Source organism: Chiloscyllium plagiosum, unplaced genomic scaffold, assembly GCF_037043375.1.
Source record: "Chiloscyllium plagiosum isolate Xiang-an unplaced genomic scaffold, Cpla_swu_hap1 HiC_scaffold_23, whole genome shotgun sequence".
NCBI lineage: Eukaryota > Metazoa > Chordata > Chondrichthyes > Orectolobiformes > Hemiscylliidae > Chiloscyllium > Chiloscyllium plagiosum.
In genome coordinates this window covers 43,323,807-43,343,534 of record NW_028270161.1, presented here as the reverse complement: position 1 = coordinate 43,343,534, position 19,728 = coordinate 43,323,807, and the positions used below count along the sequence as shown (strand labels likewise).

At 40.2% G+C, this 19,728-nt stretch overlaps 1 protein-coding gene across 1 annotated transcript in view; it reads left to right on the top strand.

Moving 5' to 3' along the window:
* The window catches only part of LOC122561449 (uncharacterized), a 166,630-nt gene that overhangs the window by 56,705 nt on the left and 90,197 nt on the right, over window positions 1-19,728 (top strand). Inside the window, exons 38-52 of the mRNA XM_087999300.1 lie at window positions 799-858; window positions 1,167-1,229; window positions 4,212-4,271; window positions 4,580-4,642; window positions 7,209-7,268; window positions 7,433-7,492; window positions 7,797-7,856; window positions 8,165-8,227; window positions 10,810-10,869; window positions 11,034-11,093; window positions 11,757-11,819; window positions 14,340-14,399; window positions 14,708-14,770; window positions 17,925-17,984; window positions 18,293-18,355. Of these exons, the coding sequence (XP_087855426.1) occupies window positions 799-858; window positions 1,167-1,229; window positions 4,212-4,271; window positions 4,580-4,642; window positions 7,209-7,268; window positions 7,433-7,492; window positions 7,797-7,856; window positions 8,165-8,227; window positions 10,810-10,869; window positions 11,034-11,093; window positions 11,757-11,819; window positions 14,340-14,399; window positions 14,708-14,770; window positions 17,925-17,984; window positions 18,293-18,355 (918 nt within the window). The remainder of the gene's footprint in view (window positions 1-798; window positions 859-1,166; window positions 1,230-4,211; window positions 4,272-4,579; window positions 4,643-7,208; window positions 7,269-7,432; window positions 7,493-7,796; window positions 7,857-8,164; window positions 8,228-10,809; window positions 10,870-11,033; window positions 11,094-11,756; window positions 11,820-14,339; window positions 14,400-14,707; window positions 14,771-17,924; window positions 17,985-18,292; window positions 18,356-19,728) is intronic.

The following is a 19,728-nucleotide window of genomic DNA, read 5'->3' as shown; positions in this document are numbered from 1 at the left end:
GTGCTTTCCTCATCTCCAATCAGCTGATGAAATCTGGTAGCAGGTCAAAGGCTTCTTCAGGAGATGGGTAACATTGATATTCCGAAGCAGGTGGATCAGCCAATTGCATTGAGCATGATCACAGTGGCAATACAAGGTTTCTGGAAGCACATTATACCTTCAGTTTGTAATAACTATGTCAAACATGCAAAATAAATCTAGTTTTAGGAATGTTATTGGCTATAAAGGATTCAGATAGTTCAGTGAAAATCCATTTCAGATGATAAATCTAATGCTGTGAACAGTATGATGCAGCATCACGAATCAATAATATGGAACTTTGTTAATGCTGCGGAAAAATCAAATAGGATACAGTGATGGTTAGTGAGTGACTTTCTCTTCAAAACAACAGGGACAAGCACCTCAACTGCAACGACTGTCAGTTCAACAACTGGTGAGTAAAATAATTTCTAACAATCAGGACAAGTTAATTGTTAACAAAGAAATTAAATATAATTGAAATTTAAATGTAAATGAAATGTAATTGTAAATCTTCCCCAACGTATTCCATTCTAATTGGCTGGAATGATTGTGAATGCAATTTCAGCTTCAACCACCTTTCTCTGAAAGTAGGTCCAAATTTCTTTCAGAGCTCTTGTCCATTTCACATTCCTGTGGTGCCATGTAAATGAACATTGATTAGATTGTCGGAAAATCTCTGCAACTCAGGTCACTTTGCCTTTCTGATTAAAAATTACAAGAGTGGAGTCTAAACTAAATTGGCATCTGGTGATTTTGAATATCATTGATACATTTCAGAAGAAACAACCACATCTATACCACCAACTGCACCTGGCTCTACCAGTGCTTCGACAAGAGGTGAGTGAGGAATTCCTTCAGTGTGGAATAGCCAGGCCTGAGTGGGAAATGATATTGTTACCTTAGTTCTTTATCAGGGCATTTCTGCCAAATGAATACCTCCATCCTCGCGGAGCAAAGTCTTCAGTTCAAAACTAAAATACGAAAGGCGGCAGGCACCAGTGAGTGCTCGAGCACATCCAAATCACAGCAGCTCTGGGAGTATCTGGCACTGGATATGTCTGTGTTTCTGTGATGCTGACATTTGCACAATACTGTCCTCTTCCAACTTGGGCGTATTGAATGTGATTGCATTTGTTACACTTCAGAACAAACAACGACAACAATAGGGATAACCACCACACCGAGTTCAACTGCCAGTTCCACAACGGGTGAGTGCTGCCTTTTTTCATTCCACGTGATAAGTAATGAAATGAGTTAAAATGGTTACAACTTAAATGCCTGGTCAGTGAAGTCCCTGTGTCAGTCGAGGTTGATATGTCATAGTCTCAGCTCAGGAGGTTTTGGGAACATAAGACATTCCTGACACTTGTTCATCAGCAAAATCTGTCGCTTCTAACTCCAGTAGACAATCCCCTGGTATTGGATCAGAATGGGTTCACACCCGGCATGCAGATAAATGTTAATTATTGATGAGTGTCAGTGTAACCTAACGTCAATATTGATTGCGCGCTCCCATTATGGATCCGCCCTGAAAATTCAGTCTTGTCTTGGACATCAACTTTAACTAAAGAAGGTTAAGACACACAACAATAATGCTGTGTGTGCTGGAGATGTCACAAAACAGCAAGAGAACTTTCTGAAGAAAGCCAACAGATGTTCTATCATCTCCATGTCCAGAAACACAGTCAACAATCCCAGTCCTTCCACTTCTTTGGAATTTTGCACTGATTCCCCTGACTTTCTGCAAAAATATAATCCATTGGTTTTCTCTGAACATGGCATGATGATTGACATTTTGGTGATATCTGCTTCCATCCAGCAAAAAGGAAGTTTGTTCTTTTAAAATACTACTAAATGTTAACAATGGTGCTTTGCTACTTACTTGGTTTGAATGCTCCTTCTCTCATTGCTTCATGCGATTGTTAAATATTCTCCAACAGCTCTATTGTTGATCTGTTTTGGTGAAACATCTTCCTGTCCAATACATACACACCAACCTGCTCCGCTTCAAATGATGATGAAGTTGTGGGAACCATATGGTATGGATTGTGCTCTCAACTTGATTCCATTGGAGACTGTGAATTTGTCCAACAGACTTAGAGATTCCTAAGTGAATCACAAGACAACGTGGATGATATTAAAGGAGTAGTATTGCTGTGTAATCACTCCAGCAATGAGAGACATGGAGTCTTAGAGTTGTACATCACGGAAACAGGCTCTTCGATACAACTCGCTCATACCGACCAGATATCCCAACCTAATCTAGTGCCATTTTCCATCCCTTGGCACATATCCCTCGATACCCCTTCAATTCATATGCACATCCAGATCCCTTTTAAATGCTATAATTGTATCAGCCTCCACCACTTCCTCAGGCAGCTCATTCCATGCACACATCACCCTCTTCATGAAAAGGTTTCCCCGTCGGTCCCTTTTAAATCTTTCCCCTCTCACTCTAAACCTATGCCCACAAGTTCTGGACTTCCCCAGCCCAGGGAAAACACTTTGTCTGTTTATTGTATCCATGTCCCTCATAATTTTACGCACCCCGATAAGGTCACACCTCAGCTTCTGACTCTCAAGGAAAAACAATCCAGCCTATTTAGCATCTCCCGACAGCTCAAATCCTCCAAAACTGACAATATGCTTGTTAATCTTTTCTGAACCCTTTCATGTTTCACAACATCCTTTTGAGTTTGCTGTGAAAATCAAACATCAACAACATTTCTGATAGCAACCAGTCTAACTTCAACATCCACTGATACAAGTACACCAAAGTGAACTTAAAATTCACGTGAGCTGGTGTCGGATCTGTGCTTCATAAAGTATCTCGAGGTCAGGAGCTGGTCAAATTGACATTGGATATTGAGTTCCCATGGACACTATAGCAACAAGAAAAATCTTAAATTTTCATTCATCCACTGGGATCTGGTTTCCGAGATACCTCAGTCATCTGATTTCTGCTAAATTAATTGACTGATGGAGCATGTTAAGATATCCAGGGTTAACAGTATGTGAGCATGAAACTTATTCCCACAGAGCCCCAAATTATTTGTGTTAATCAGAACAGTGCAATTATGTCAATGAGTGTTAAGATAAGTGATTTTATAGAGATGTTCACACTTCATCCATGAAACCAACGGGGACAGCCCCTATCCACCTCTGAATTTCGGTCTGACCATATGTAACCATGTCCCACACTGAGAATCTGAGCACTCAACTCTTGAAAGTGATGAGTGCTCTCAAAATGGCTGCTGACTGTCCTCACAGCTGGAGCAAGCCTGACAGTTTCTGTCTGTAGAAAAAACACAATGCATATAATTAATGAAGCATTGATACACCCTGCTGATCTTGAGGCAAGTTTCATACAATGACGTAGAGATCACTATCTTGTGTTTTCCTCATCTCCAGAGAGCTGATGAAGTCTAGTAGAAATTCAAAGGGACCTTTTGGCAAAGGGTAATATTGATGTTCTGAAGCAGGTGGATCAGCCAATGACATTGAGCATGATCACAGTGGCAATATAAGGTTTCTAGAAGCACAGTATACCTTCAGTTTGTAATAGCCATGTCAAACATGAAAAATAAATCTAGTTTTAGGAATGCTATTGGCAATAAAGTATTCAGATAGTTCAGTAAAAATCCATTTCAGATGATAAATCTAAGGCTGTGAACAGTATGATGCAGAATCAGGAATCAATAAAATGGAACTTTGTTCATGCTGCGGCAAAATCAAATAGGACACAATGATGGTTAGTGTGTGACTTTCTCTTCAAAACAACAGGGACAAGCACCTCAACTGCAACGACAGTCAGTTCTACAACTGGTGAGCGAAATCATTTCTAACAATCAGGACAAGTTAATTGTGAACAAAGAAATGAAATATAATTGAAATTTAAATGTAAATGAAATGTAAGTGTAAATCTCCCCCAACATATTACATTCTAATTGGCTGGAATGATTGTGAATGCAATTTCAGCTTCAACCACCTTCCTCTGAAAGTAGGTCCAAATTTCTTTCAGAGCTCTTGTTCATTTCACATTCCTGTGGTGCCATATAAATGAACATTGATTAGATTGTCGTAAAATCTCTGCAACTCAGGTCACTTTGCCTTTCTGATTAAAAATTACAAGAGTGGAGTCTAAACTAAATTGGCATCTGGTGATTTTGAATATCATTCATACATTTCAGAAGTATCAACCACATCTGTACCACCAACTACTACTGACTCTACCAGTGCTTCGACAAGAGGTGAGTGAGGAATTCCTTCAGTGTGGAATAGCCAGGCCTGAGTGGGAAATGATATTTTTACCTTAGTTCTTTATCAGGGCATTTCTGACAAATGAATACCTCCATCCTCGCGGAGCAAAGTCTTCAGTTCAAAACTAAAATACGAAAGGGGTCAGGCACCAGTGAGTGCTCGAGCACATCCAAATCACAGCAGCTCTGGGAGTACCTGGCACTGGATATGTCTGTGTTTCTGTGATGCTGACATTTGCACAATACTGTCCTCTTCCAACTTGGGCGTATTGAATGTGATTGCATTTGTTTCACTTCAGAACAAACAACGACAACAATAGGGATAACCACCACACCGAGTTCAACTGCCAGTTCCACAACGGGTGAGTGCTGCCTTTTTTCATTCAACATGATAAATAATGAAATGTGTTAAAATGGTTACAATTTAGTGAAATCTCTGTGTCAGTCGAGGTTGATATGTGATAGTCTCAGCTCAGGAGGTTTTGGGAATATAAGACATTCCTGACACTCGTTCATCAGCAAAATCTGTCGCTTCAAACTCCAGTCGACAATCCCCTGGTATTGGATCAGAATGGGTTCACACCCGGCATGCAGATAAATGTTAATTATTGATGAGTGTCAGTGTAACCTAACGTCGATATTGATTGCGCACTCCCATTATGGATCCGTCCTGAAAATTCAGTCTTTTCTTGAACATCAACTTCAACTAAAGAAGGTTAAGACACACAACAATAATGCTGTGTGTGCTGGAGATGTCACAAAACAGCAAGAGAACTTTCTGAAGAAAGCCAACACATGTTCTATCATCTCCATGTCCAGAAACACAGTTACCAATCCCAGTGCTTCCACTTCTTTGGAATTTTGCACTGATTCCTCTGATTTTCTGCAAAAATATACTCCATGGATTTTCTCTGAACGTGGAATGATGATTGACATTCTGGTGATATCTGCTTCCATCCAGCAACAAGGAAGTTTGTTCTTTTAAAGGACAACTAAATGTTAACAATGGTGCTTTGCTACTTACTTGATTTGAATGCTCCTTCTCTAATTGCTTCATGCGAATGTTAAATATTCTCCAACAGCTCTATTGTTGATCTGTTTTGGTGATCTTCCTGTCCAATACACACACACCAACCTGCTCCGCTTTAAATGATGATGAACTTGTGGGACCCATATGGAAGGGATTGTGTTCTCAACTTGATTCCATTGGAGATTGTCAATTTGTCCAACAGACTTAGAGATTCCTAAGTGAATCACAAGACAATGTGGATGATATTAAAGGAGTAGGATTGCTGTGTAATCACTCCAGCAATGAGAGACATGGAGTCTTAGAGTTGAAAATCACGGAAACAGACTCTTCGGTACAACTCAGTAATACCGACCAGATATCCTAACCTAATCTAGTGCCATTTGCCATCCGTTGGCGCATATCCCTCGATACCCCTCCAATTCATATGCACATCCAGCTCCCTTTTAAATGCTATAATTGTACCAGCCTCCACCACTTCCTCAGGCAGCTCATTCCATGCACACATCACCCTCTTCATGAAAAGGTTTCCCCGTCGGTCCCTTTTAAATCTTTCCCCTCTCACTCTAAACCTATGCCCACAAGTTCTGGACTTCCCCAGCCCAGGGAAAATACTTTGTCTGTTTATCGTATCCATGTCCCTCATAACTTTACAAACCTCGATAAGGTCACACCTCAGCCTCTGATTCTCAAGGAAAAACAATCCAGCCTATTTAGCATCTCCCGACAGCTCAAATCCTCCAAAACTGACAACATGCTTGTTAATCTTTTCTGAACCCTTTCATGTCTCACAACATCCTTTTGAGTTTGCTGTGAAAATCAAACATCAACAACATTTCTGATAGCAACCAGTCTAACTTCAACATCCACTGATACAAGTACACCAAAGTGAACTTAAAATTCACGTGAGCGGGTGTCGGATCTGTGCTTCATAAAGTATCTCGAGGTCAGGGGCTGGTCAAATTGACATTGGATATTGAGATCCCATGGGCACTACGGCAACAAGAAGAATCTTAAATTTTCATTCATCCACTGGGATCTGGTTTCTGAGATATCCCTCAGTCATCTGATTTCTGATAAATTAATTGACTGATAGAGCATGTTAAGATGTCCAAGGGTAACAGAATGAGAGCATGAAACTTATTCCCACAGAGCCACAAATTATTTGTGTTAATCAGAACAGCGTAATTATGTCAATGAGTGTTAAGATAAGTGATTTTATAGAGATGTTCACACTTCATCCATGAAACCAACGAGGACAGCCCCAATCACTATACTTCCACCTCTGAATTTCAGTCTGACCATATGTAAACATGTCCCACACTGAGAATCTGAGCACTCAACTCTTGAAAGTGATGAGTGCTCTCAAAATGGCTGCTGACTGTCCTCACAGCTGGAGCAAGCCTGACAGTTTCTGTCTGTAGAAAACACACAATGCATATAATTAAAGAAGCATTCATATACCCTGCTGATCTTGAGGCAAGTTTCATACAATGACATAGAGATCACTGTCTTGTGTTTTCCTCATCTCCAGAGAGCTGATGAAGTCTAGTAGAAATTCAAAGGGACCTTTAGGCAAAGGGTAATATTGATGTTCTGAAGCAGGTGGATCAGCCAATGACATTGAGCATGATCACAGTGGCAATATAAGGTTTCTAGAAGCACAGTATACCTTCAGTTTGTAATAGCCATGTCAAACATGAAAAATAAATCTAGTTTTAGGAATGCTATTGGCAATAAAGTATTCAGATAGTTCAGTAAAAATCCTTTTCAGATGAGAAATCTAATGCTGTGAACAGTATGATGCAGCATCACGAATCAGTAATATGGAATTTCGTTAATGCTGCGGGAAAATCAAATACAATACCATGTTGGTTAATGTGTGTCTTTCTCTTCAAAAGAAGCGACCACAACAACAGGGACAAGCACAATAACTGCAACGACTGTCAGTTCTACAACTGGTGAGCTAAATCATTTTTAACAATCAGGACATGTTAAGGGTTAACAAAGAAATGAAATGTAATTGAAATTGAAATGTAAGTGAAATGTAAATGTAAATCCTCCACAACCTATTCCATTCTAATTGGATGTAATGATTGTGAATGCATTCCATTTTCTTCAAAAGAATCAACAGCTACAACACTAACAACCATCACAAGTGGATCTACTGCCAGTTCCACAACTGGTGAGTAACATCCCCTTTCACATTACATTACAATGTATTTTCACATCAGATTACCTTCATAGCTTCAAATCTGAGAGGGAAATGATATTTTCATCTTAGTTCTTTGTCAATGAAATTACGTCCATATTTTCTTCAAAACTCTTGTCCATTTCACATTCCTGTGGTGCCATGTAAATGAACATTGATTAGATTGTCGTAAAATCTCTGCAACTCAGGTCACTTTGCCTTTCTGATTAAAATTACAAGAGTGGAGTCTAAACTAAGTTGGCATCTAGTGATTTTGAATATCATTCATACATTTCAGAAGAAACAACCACATCTGTACCACCAACTACAACTGGCTCTACCAGTGCTTCGACAAGAGGTGAGTGAGGAATTCCTTCAGTGTGGAATAGCCAGGCCTGAGAGGGAAATGATATTGTTACCTTAGTCCTTTATCAGGGCATTTCTGACAAATGAATACCTCCATCCTCACGGAGCAAAGTCTTCAGTTCAAAACTAAAATACGAAAGGCGGCAGGCACCAGTGAGTGCTCGAGCAAATCCAAATCACAGCAGCTCTGGGAGTATCTGGCACTGGATATGTCTGTGTTTCTGTGATGCTGACATTTGCACAATACTGTCCTCTTCCAACTTGGGCGTATTGAATGTGATTGCATTTGTTTCACTTCAGAACAAACAACGACAACAACAGGGATAACCACCACACCGGGTTCAACTGCCAGTTCCACAACGGGTGAGTGCTGTCTTTTTTCATTCCACATGATAAGTAATGAAATGAGTTAAAATGGTTACAACTTAAATGCCTGGTCAGTGAAATCTCTGTGTCAGTCGAGGTTGATATGTCATAGTTTCAGCTCAGGAGGTTTTGGGAACATAAGACATTCCTGAGACTCGTTCATCAGCAAAATCTGTCGCTTCTAACTCCAGTAGACAATCCCCTGGTATTGGATCAGAATGGGTTCACACCCGGCATGCAGATAAATGTTAATTATTGATGAGTATCAGTGTAACCTAACGTCAATATTGATTGTGCACTCCCATTATGGATCCTCTCAGACAAGTCAGTCTTTTCTTGGACATCAACTTTAACTACTGAAGGTTAAGACACACAACAATAATGCTGTGTGTGCTGGAGATGTCACAAAACAGCAAGAGAACTTTCTGAAGAAAGCCAACAGATGTTCTATCATCTCCATGTTCAGAAACACAGTCAACAATCCCAGTCCTTCCACTTCTTTGGAATTTTGCACTGATTCCTCTGACTTTCTGCAAAAATATACTCCATTGGTTTTCTCTGAACATGGCATGATGATTGACATTTTGGTGATATCTGCTTCCATCCAGCAAAAAGGAAGTTTGTTCTTTTAAAATACTACTAAATGTTAACAATGGTGCTTTGCTACTTACTTGGTTTGAATGCTCCTTCTCTAATTGCTTCATGCAATTGTTAAATATTCTCCAACAGCTCTATTGCTGATCTGTTTTGGTGAAACATCTTCCTGTCCAATACACACACACCAACCTGCTCCGCTTCAAATGATGATGAACTTGTGGGACCCAGACAGAAGGGATCGTGTTCTCAACTTGATTCTATTGGAGACTGTCAATTTGTCCAACAGACTTAGAGATTCCTAAGTGAATCACAAGACAACGTGGATGATATTAAAGGAGTAGTATTGCTGTGTAATCACTCCAGCAATGAGAGACATGGAGTCTTAGAGTTGTACATCACGGAAACAGACTCTTCGGTACAACTCGTTCATACCGACCAGATATCCCAACCTAATCTAGTGCCATTTGCCATCCCTTGGCGCATATCCCTCGATACCCCTTCAATTCATATGCACATCCAGATCCCTTTTAAATGCTATAATTGTACCAGCCTCCACCACTTCCTCAGGCAGCTCATTCCATACACACATCACCCTCTTCATGAAAAGGTTGACCCGTCGGTCCCTTTTAAATCTTTCCCCTCTCACCCTAAACCTATGCCCACAAGTTCTGGACTTCCCCAGCCCAGGGAAAATACTTTGTCTGTTTATCGTTTCCATGTCCCTCATAATTTTACAAACCTCGATAAGGTCATACCTCAGCCTCTGACTCTCAAGGAAAAACAATCCAGCCTATTTAGCATCTCCCGACAGCTCAAATCCTCCAAACCTGACAACATGCTTGTTAATCTTTTCTGAACCCTTTTATGTTTCACAACATCCTTTTGAGTGTGCTGTGAAAATCAAACGTCAACAAAATTTCTGATTGCAACCAGTCTAACTTCACCATCCACTGATACAAGTACACCAAAGTGAACTTAAAATTCACGTGAGCTGATGTCGGATCTGTGCTTCATAAAGTATCTCGAGGTCAGGAGCTGGTCAAATTGACATTGGATATTGAGTTCCCATGGACACTATAGCAAGAAGAAGAATCTTAAATTTTCATTCATCCACTGGGATCTGGTTTCTGAGATATCCCTCAGTCATCTGATTTCTGATAAATTACTTGACTGATAGAGCATGTTAAGATGTCCAGGGGTAACAGAATGAGAGCATGAAACTTATTCCCACAGGGCCCCAAATTATTTGTGTTAATCAGAACAGCGTAATTATGTCAATGAGTGTTAAGATAAGTGATTTTATAGAGATGTTCACACTTCATCCATGAAACCAACGAGGACAGCCCCAATCACTATACTTCCACCTCTGAATTTCAGTCTGACCATATGTAACCATGTCCCACACGGAGAATCTGAGCACTCAACTCTTGAAAGTGATGACTGCTCTCAAAATGGCTGCTGACTGTCCTCACAGCTGGAGCAAGCCTGACAGTTTCTGTCTGTAGAAAACACACAATGCATATAATTAAAGAAGCATTCATACACCCTGCTGATCTTGAGGCAAGTTTCATACAATGACATAGAGATCACTGTCTTGTGTTTTCCTCATCTCCAGAGAGCTGATGAACTCTGGTAGAAATTCAAAGGGACCTTTAGGCAAAGGGTAATATTGATGTTCTGAAGCAGGTGGATCAGCCAATGACATTGAGCATGATCACAGTGGCAATATAAGGTTTCTAGAAGCACAGTATACCTTCAGTTTGTAATAGCCATGTCAAACATGAAAAATAAATCTAGTTTTAGGAATGCTATTGGCAATAAAGTATTCAGATAGTTCAGTAAAAATCCATTTCAGATGATAAATCTAATGCTGTGAACAGTATGATGCAGCATCACGAATCAGTAATATGGAACTTTGTTAATGCTGCAGCAAAATCAAATAGGATACAATGTTGGTTAGTGTGTGTCTTTCTCTTCAAAAGAAGCGACCACAACAACAGGGACAAGCACAATAACTGCAACGACTGTCAGTTCTACAACTGGTGAGCAAAATCATTTTTAACAATCAGGACATGTTAAGGGTTAACAAAGAAATGAAATGTAATTGAAATTGAAATGTAAGTGAAATGTAAATGTAAATCCTCCACAACCTATTCCATTCTAATTGGATGTAATGATTGTGAATGCATTCCATTTTCTTCAAAAGAATCAACAGCTACAACACTAACAACCATCACAAGGGGATCTACTGCCAGTTCCACAACTGGTGAGTAACATCCCCTTTCACATTACATTACAATGTATTTTCACATCAGATTACCTTCATAGCTTCAAATCTGAGAGGGAAATGACAGTTTCATCTTAGTTCTTTGTCAGTGAAATTATGTCCATATTTTCATCAAAACTCTTGTCCATTTCACATTCCAGTGGTGCCATATAAATGAACATTGATTAGATTGTCGTAAAATCTCTGCAACTCAGGTCACTTTGCCTTTCTGAATAATATTACAAGAGTGGAGTCTAAACTAAATTGGCATCTGGTGATTTTGAATATCATTCATACATTTCAGAAGAAACAACCACATCTGTACCACCAACTACAACTGGCTCTACCAGTGCTTCGACAAGAGGTGAGTGAGGAATTCCTTCAGTGTGGAATAGCCAGGCCTGAGTGGAAAATGATATTGCAACCTTAGTTTTTAATAGGTCATTTCTGCCAAATGAATACATTCATCCTCGCGGAGCAATGTCTTAAGTTCAAAACTAAAATACGAAAGGCGGCCGGCACCAGTGAGTGCTCGAGCACATCCAAATCACGGCAGCTACCGGGGTATCTGGCCCTGGGTATTTCTGTGATGCTGATATTTGCACAATACTGTCTTCTCCCAACTTGGGCGTATTGAATGTGATTGCATTTGTTTCACTTCAGAACAAACAACGACAACAACGGGGATAACCACCACACCGAGTTCAACTGCCAGTTCCACAACGGGTGAGTGCTGACTTTTCTTCACTCCACATGATAAATAATTAAATGACATATATTGGTTACAACTTAAATTCGTGGTCAGTGAAATGTCAGTGTCAGTTGAGTTTGACGTGTCATTCTCACAACTCAGGAGTTTGTGGGATCACCAGCCATTCCTGAGACTTGAACATCAACAACATCTGCGGCTTTGATATACAGCCATCTCCCTGGTATTAAATCAGGAATGGTTCCACCCAGCATGCAGAAAAAGGTTAACAATTGATAATTGCCAGTGTAACCCAACACCCAGGATTGGTTTACCGCAACATTATTGTTTACCCATCCCCAATGTGCACATTAAGTGTCTGCTCAAACATCAAGTTTCGCAAAACAAAGTGAGGACTCAAAGTGTGCTGATGATGTGACAGAACATAGAGTGAATTTTCTGAGTTTACTCAGCAGATGTGGCATCATCTCTGTGTCCAGAAACACAGTCAGCGCTCCAAATCCTCCGACTTGTTTGGAACTTTGCAAGAAATCATTGGGCTTCCAACATAAGAACATGTGTGAAGTATTTCCTCTGAACATGGTGTGATGATTAACATTCTGGTGATATATGCATCCATCCAGCAACAAGGAATTGTGCTTTTTTGAAAGTACAATTAAATGTTAAAAATGCTGGTTTGCTACTTACTGATTTAGAATGCACCTTTTCTATTTGTTTCATGCGGGTGTTAAATGTTCTGCAACTTTTCTATTCCAGAGGTGATCTGTCTTGGTGAATGGTCATCCTGGTCCAATACACACACACCAAACGCCACCAGTCCATATGATGTTGAACTGATCTACCCTGTGCGCAAGCGATTGTGTTCTCTGTATGATTCCATTGGAGACATTCAGTGTCAATTGGTCCAAAACACTTCAAGGCCACCCAGTGAATCAACAGAACACGTGAAGTGTATTAGAGGATTAGGATTGCTGTGTAGTCTTCCCCACAATTCATCACAGGAATTTTGTTCAGACTACCAAATTCGAGTTTGCTGTGAAAATCCAATATCAACAACACTTCCGACGACAACCGGTCTAAGGACAACCTCCACTGAAACAAGTACACCTGGTAAATCTAAAATTCATGTGTGCTGGATTTGGGGGCTATGATTTACAAACTGTCTCAAGGTCAGGTGCTAGTCCAGCTGACGTTGGATATTGAGTTCCCATAGACACTGTAGCCATTGGAGAAATCATAAATTTTCATTCAAACACTGGGCTCTGGTTTCTGATATATCCCTCACTCATCTGATTTCTGATAGATTAATTGACTGATAGAGCATGTTACGATATCCAGGGGGAAGTGAATGCGAGTATGAAAACCTCTCCCAGCAGAACCCCAAATGAATTGTGTTAGTCAGAACAGTATTTTTATTTCAATAGGAGTTCAGGTGAGTGTTTTTGTCAAAATGTTTACATTTCATCCATGGGACAAATGAGGGCAGCCCCAATCGCTGTAGTCCCACCTCTCAATTATCAGCCTGACCATGTGTAACCATGTCCCATGTTGAGAATCTGAACACTCAAGCTGGCAAAGTGGTGACTGCTCTCAAAATGGCTGTTACCTGCCTTATAGCTGGAGCAAGCCTGACAGTCGCTGCCTGTAGGAAATACACAATGCATATAATTGAACAACTGTTTGTTCTGTTTATTAATGAGGAGGGAAGTCTCACACAATGATCTCGGGTTCACTGTGTTGTGCTTTCCTCATCTCCAACCAGCTGATGAAGTCTGGTAGCAGGTCAAAGGCTTCTTCAGGAGATGGGTAACATTGATATTCCGAAGCAGGTGGATCAGCCAATTGCATTGAGCATGATCACAGTGGCAATACAAGGTTTCTGGAAGCACATTATACCTTCAGTTTGTAATAACTATGTCAAACATGCAAAATAAATCTAATTTTAGGAATGTTATTGGCTATAAAGGATTCAGATAGTTCAGTGAAAATCCATTTCAGATGAGAAATCTAATGCTGTGAACAGTCTGATGCAGAATCACGAATCAATAATATGGAACTTTGTTAATGCTGCGGCAAAATCAAATAGGATACAATGATGGTTAGTGAGTGACTTTCTCTTCAAAACAACAGGGACAAGCACCTCAACTGCAACGACTGTTAGTTCAACAACTGGTGAGTAAAATAATTTCTAACAATCAGGACCAGTTAATTGTTAAGAAAGAAATTAAATATAATTGAAATTTAAATGTAAATGAAATGTAATTGTAAATCTTCCCCAACGTATTCCATTCTAATTGGCTGGAATGATTGTGAATGCAATTTCAGCTTCAACCACCTTTCTCTGAAAGTAGGTCCAAATTTCTTTCAGAGCTCTTGCTCATTTCACAATACTGTGGTGCCATGTAAATGAACATTGATTAGATTGTCGTAAAATCTCTGCTACTCAGGTCACTTTGCCTTTCTGATTAAAAATTACAAGAGTGGAGTCTAAACTAAATTGGCATCTGGTGATTTTGAATATCATTCATACATTTCAGAAGAAACAACCACATCTATACCACCAACTGCACCTGGCTCTACCAGTGCTTCGACAAAAGGTGAGTGAGGAATTCCTTCAGTGTGGAATAGCCAGGCCTGAGTGGGAAATGATATTGTTACCTTAGTTCTTTATCAGGGCATTTCTGACAAATGAATACCTCCATCCTCGCGGAGCAAAGTCTTCAGTTCAAAACTAAAATACGAAAGGCGGCAGGCACCAGTGAGTGCTCGAGCACATCCAAATCACAGCAGCTCTGGGAGTATCTGGCACTGGATATGTCTGTGTTTCTGTGATGCTGACATTTGCACAATACTGTCCTCTTCCAACTTGGGCGTATTGAATGTGATTGCATTTGTTTCACTTCAGAACAAACAACGACAACAACAGGGATAACCACCACACCGGGTTCAACTGCCAGTTCCACAACGGGTGAGTGCTGCCTTTTTTCATTCAACATGATAAGTAATGAAATGTGTTAAAATGGTTACAATTTAGTGAAATCTCTGTGTCAGTCGAGGTTGATATGTGATAGTCTCAGCTCAGGAGGTTTTGGGAATATAAGACATTCCTGACACTCATTCATCAGCAAAACCTGTCGCTTCTAACTCCAGTAGACAATCCCCTGGTATTGGATCAGAATGGGTTCACACCCGGCACATTAAAATGCTATAAATGTTAATTATTGATGAGTGTCAGTGTAACCAAACGTCAATATTGATTGCGCACTCCCATTATGGATCCGCCCTGAAAATTCAGTCTTTTCTTGGACATCAAATTTAACTAAAGAAGGTTAAGACACACAACAATAATGCTGTGTGTGCTGGAGATGTCACAAAACAGCAAGAGAACTTTCTGAAGAAAGCCAACAGATGTTCTATCATCTCCATGTCCAGAAACACAGTCAACAATCCCAGTGCTTCCACTTCTTTGGAATTTTGCACTGATTCCCCTGACTTTCTGCAAAAATATACTCCATTGGTTTTCTCTGAACATGGCATGATGATTGACATTTTGGTGATATCTGCTTCCATCCAGCAACAAGGAAGTTTGTTCTTTCAAAATACTACTAAATGTTAACAATGGTGCTTTGCTACTTACTTGATTTGAATGCTCCTTCTCTCATTGCTTCATGCGATTGTTAAATATTCTCCAACAGCTCTATTGTTGATCTGTTTGGGTGAAACATCTTCCTGTCCAATACACACACACCAACCTGCTCCGCTTCAATGATGATGATCTTGTGGGACCCAAATGGAAGGGATTGTGTTCTCAACTTGATTCCATTGGAGACTGTCAATTTGTCCAACAGACTTAGAGATTCCTAAGTGAATCACAAGACAACGTGGATGATATTAAAGGAGTAGGATTGCTGTGTAATCACTCCAGCAATGAGAGACATGGAGTCTTAGAGTTGTACATCACGGAAACAGACTCTTCCGTACAACTCGTTCATACCGACCAGATATCCCAACCTAATCTAGTGCCATTTGCCATCCCTTGGCGCATATCCCTCGATACCCCTCCAATTCATATGCACATCCATATCCCTTTTAAATGCTATCATTGTGCCAGCCTCCACCACTTCCTCAGGCAGCTCATTCCATACACACGTCACCCTCTTCATGAAAAGGTTTCCCCGTCGGTCCCTTTTAAATCTTTCCCCTCTCACTCTAAACCGATGCCCACAAGTTCTGGACTTCCCCAGCCCAGGGAAAACACTTTGTCTGTTTATTGTATCCATGTCCCTCATAATTTTACGCATCCCGATAAGGTCACACCTCAGCTTCTGACTCTCAAGGAAAAACAATCCAGCCTATTTAGCATCTCCCGACAGCTCAAATCCTCCAAACCTGACAACATGCTTGTTAATCTTTTCTGAACCCTTTCATGTTTCACAACATCCTTTTGAGTTTGCTGTGAAAATCAAACATCAACAACATTTCTGATAGCAACCAGTCTAACTTCAACATCCACTGATACAAGTACACCAAAGTGAACTTAAAATTCACGTGAGCTGGTGTCGGATCTGTGCTTCATAAAGTATCTCGAGGTCAGGAGCTGGTCAAATTGACATTGGATATTGAGTTCCCATGGACACTATAGCAACAAGAAGAATCTTAAATTTTCATTCATCCACTGGGATCTGGTTTCTGAGATATCCCTCAGTCATCTGATTTCTGATAAATTAATTGACTGATAGAGCATGTTAAGATGTCCAGGGTTAACAGTATGAGAGCATGAAACTTATTCCCACAGGGCCCCAAATTATTTGTGTTAATCAGAACAGTGCAATTATGTCAATGAGTGTTAAGATAAGTGATTTTATAGAGATGTTCACACTTCATCCATGAAACCAACCAGGACAGCCCCTATCCACCTCTGAATTTCAGTCTGACCATATGTAACCATGTCCCACACTGAGAATCTGAGCACTCAACTCTTGAAAGTGATGAGTGCTCTCAAAATGGCTGCTGACTGTCCTCACAGCTGGAGCAAGCCTGACAGTTTCTGTCTGTAGAAAAAACACAATGCATATAATTAAAGAAGCATTCATACACCCTGCTGATCTTGAGGCAAGTTTCATACAATGACGTAGAGATCACTGTCTTGTGTTTTCCTCATCTCCAGAGAGCTGATGAAGTCTAGTAGAAATTCAAAGGGACCTTTAGGCAAAGGGTAATATTGATGTTCTGAAGCAGGTGGATCAGCCAATGACATTGAGCATGATCACAGTGGCAATATAAGGTTTCTAGAAGCACAGTATACCTTCAGTTTGTAATAGCCATGTCAAACATGAAAAATAAATCTAGTTTTAGGAATGCTATTGGCAATAAAGTATTCAGATAGTTCAGTAAAAATCCATTTCAGATGATAAATCTAATGCTGTGAACAGTATGATGCAGCATCACGAATCAGTAATATGGAACTTTGTTATTGCTGCGGCAAAATCAAATAGAATACAATGTTGGTTAATGTGTGTCTTTCTCTTCAAAAGAAGCGACCACAACAATAGGGACAAGCACAATAACTGCAACGACTGTCAGTTCTACAACTGGTGAGCAAAATCATTTTTAACAATCAGGACATGTTAAGGGTTAACAAAGAAATGAAATGTAAATGAAATTGAAATGTAAGTGAAATGTAAATGTAAATCCTCCACAACCTATTCCATTCTAATTGGATGTAATGATTGTGAATGCATTCCATTTTCTTCAAAAGAATCAACAGCTACAACACGAACAACCATCACAAGTGGATCTACTGCCAGTTCCACAACTGGTGAGTAACATCCCCTTTCACATTACATTACAATGTATTTTCACATCAGATTACCTTCATAGCTTCAAATCTGAGAGGGAAATGATATTTTCATCTTAGTTCTTTGTCAATGAAATTACGTCCATATTTTCTTCAAAACTCTTGTCCATTTCACATTCCTGTGGTGCCATGTAAATGAACATTGATTAGATTGTCGTAAAATCTCTGCAACTCAGGTCACTTTGCCTTTCTGATTAAAATTACAAGAGTGGAGTCTAAACTAAGTTGGCATCTGGTGATTTTGAATATCATTCATACATTTCAGAAGAAACAACCACATCTGTACCACCAACTACAACTGGCTCTACCAGTGCTTCGACAAGAGGTGAGTGAGGAATTCCTTCAGTGTGGAATAGCCAGGCCTGAGTGGGAAATGATATTGTTACCTCAGTTCTTTATCAGGGCATTTCTGACAAATGAATACCTCCATCTACACGGAGCAAAGTCTTCAGTTCAAAACTAAAATACGAAAGGGGGCAGGCACCAGTGAGTGCTCGAGCACATCCAAATCACAGCAGCTCTGGGAGTATCTGGCACTGGATATGTCTGTGTTTCTGTGATGCTGACATTAGCACAATACTGTCCTCTTCCAACTTGGGCGTATTGAATGTGATTGCATTTGTTTCACTTCAGAACAAACAACGACAACAACAGGGATAACCACCACACCGGGTTCAACTGCCAGTTCCACAACGGGTGAGGGCTGCCTTTTTTCATTCCACGTGATAAGTAATGAAATGAATTAAAATGGTTACAACTTAAATGCCTGGTCAGTGAAATCTCTGCGTCAGTCGAGGTTGATATGTCATAGTTTCAGCTCAGGAGGTTTTGGGAACATAAGACATTCCTGAGACTCGTTCATCAGCAAAATCTGTCGCTTCTAACTCCAGTAGACAATCCCCTGGTATTGGATCAGAATGGGTTCACACCCGGCATGCAGATAAATGTTAATTATTGATGAGTATCAGTGTAACCTAACGTCAATACTGATTGTGCACTTCCATTATGGATCCGCTCTGAAAAGTCAGTCTTTTCTTGGACATCAACTTTAACTAAAGAAGGTTAAGACACACAACAATAATGCTGTGTGTGCTGGAGATGTCACAAAACAGCAAGAGAACTTTCTGAAGAAAGCCAACAGATGTTCTATAATCCCCATGTCCAGAAACACAGTCAACAATCCTAGTCCTTCCACTTCTTTGGAATTTTGCACTGATTCCTCTGACTTTCTGCAAAAATATACTCCATTGGTTTTCTCTGAACATGGCATGATGATTGACATTTTGGTGATATCTGCTTCCATCCAGCAACAAGGAAGTTTGTTCTTTTAAAATACTACTAAATGTTAACAATGGTGCTTTGCTACTTACTTGGTTTGAATGCTCCTTCTCTAATTGCTTCATGCGATTGTTAAATATTCTCCAACAGCTCTATTGTTGATCTGTTTGGTGAAACATCTTCCTGTCCAATAGACACACACCAACCTGCTCCGCTTCAAATGATGATGAACTTGTGGGACCCAAATGGAAGGGATCGTGTTCTCAACTTGATTCCATTGGAGACTTTCAATTTGTCCAACAGTCTTAGAGATTCCTAAGTGAATCACAAGACAACGTGGATGATATTAAAGGAGTAGTATTGCTGTGTAATCACTCCAGCAATGAGAGACATGGAGTCTTAGAGTTGTACATCATGGAAACAGACTCTTCCGTACAACTCGTTCATACCGACCAGATATCCCAACCTAATCTAGTGCCATTTGCCATCCCTTGGCGCATATCCCTCGATACCCCTCCAATTCATATGCACATCCAGATCCCTTTTAAATGCTCTCATTGTACCAGCCTCCACCACTTCCTCAGGCAGCTCATTCCATACACACATCACCCTCTTCATGAAAAGGTTTCCTCGTCGGTCCCTTTTAAATCTTTCCCCTCTCACTCTAAACCTATGCCCACAAGTTCTGGACTTCCCCAGCCCAGGGAAAACACTTTGTCTGTTTATTGTATCCATGTCCCTCATAATTTTACGCACCCCGATAAGGTCACACCTCAGCTTCTGACTCTCAA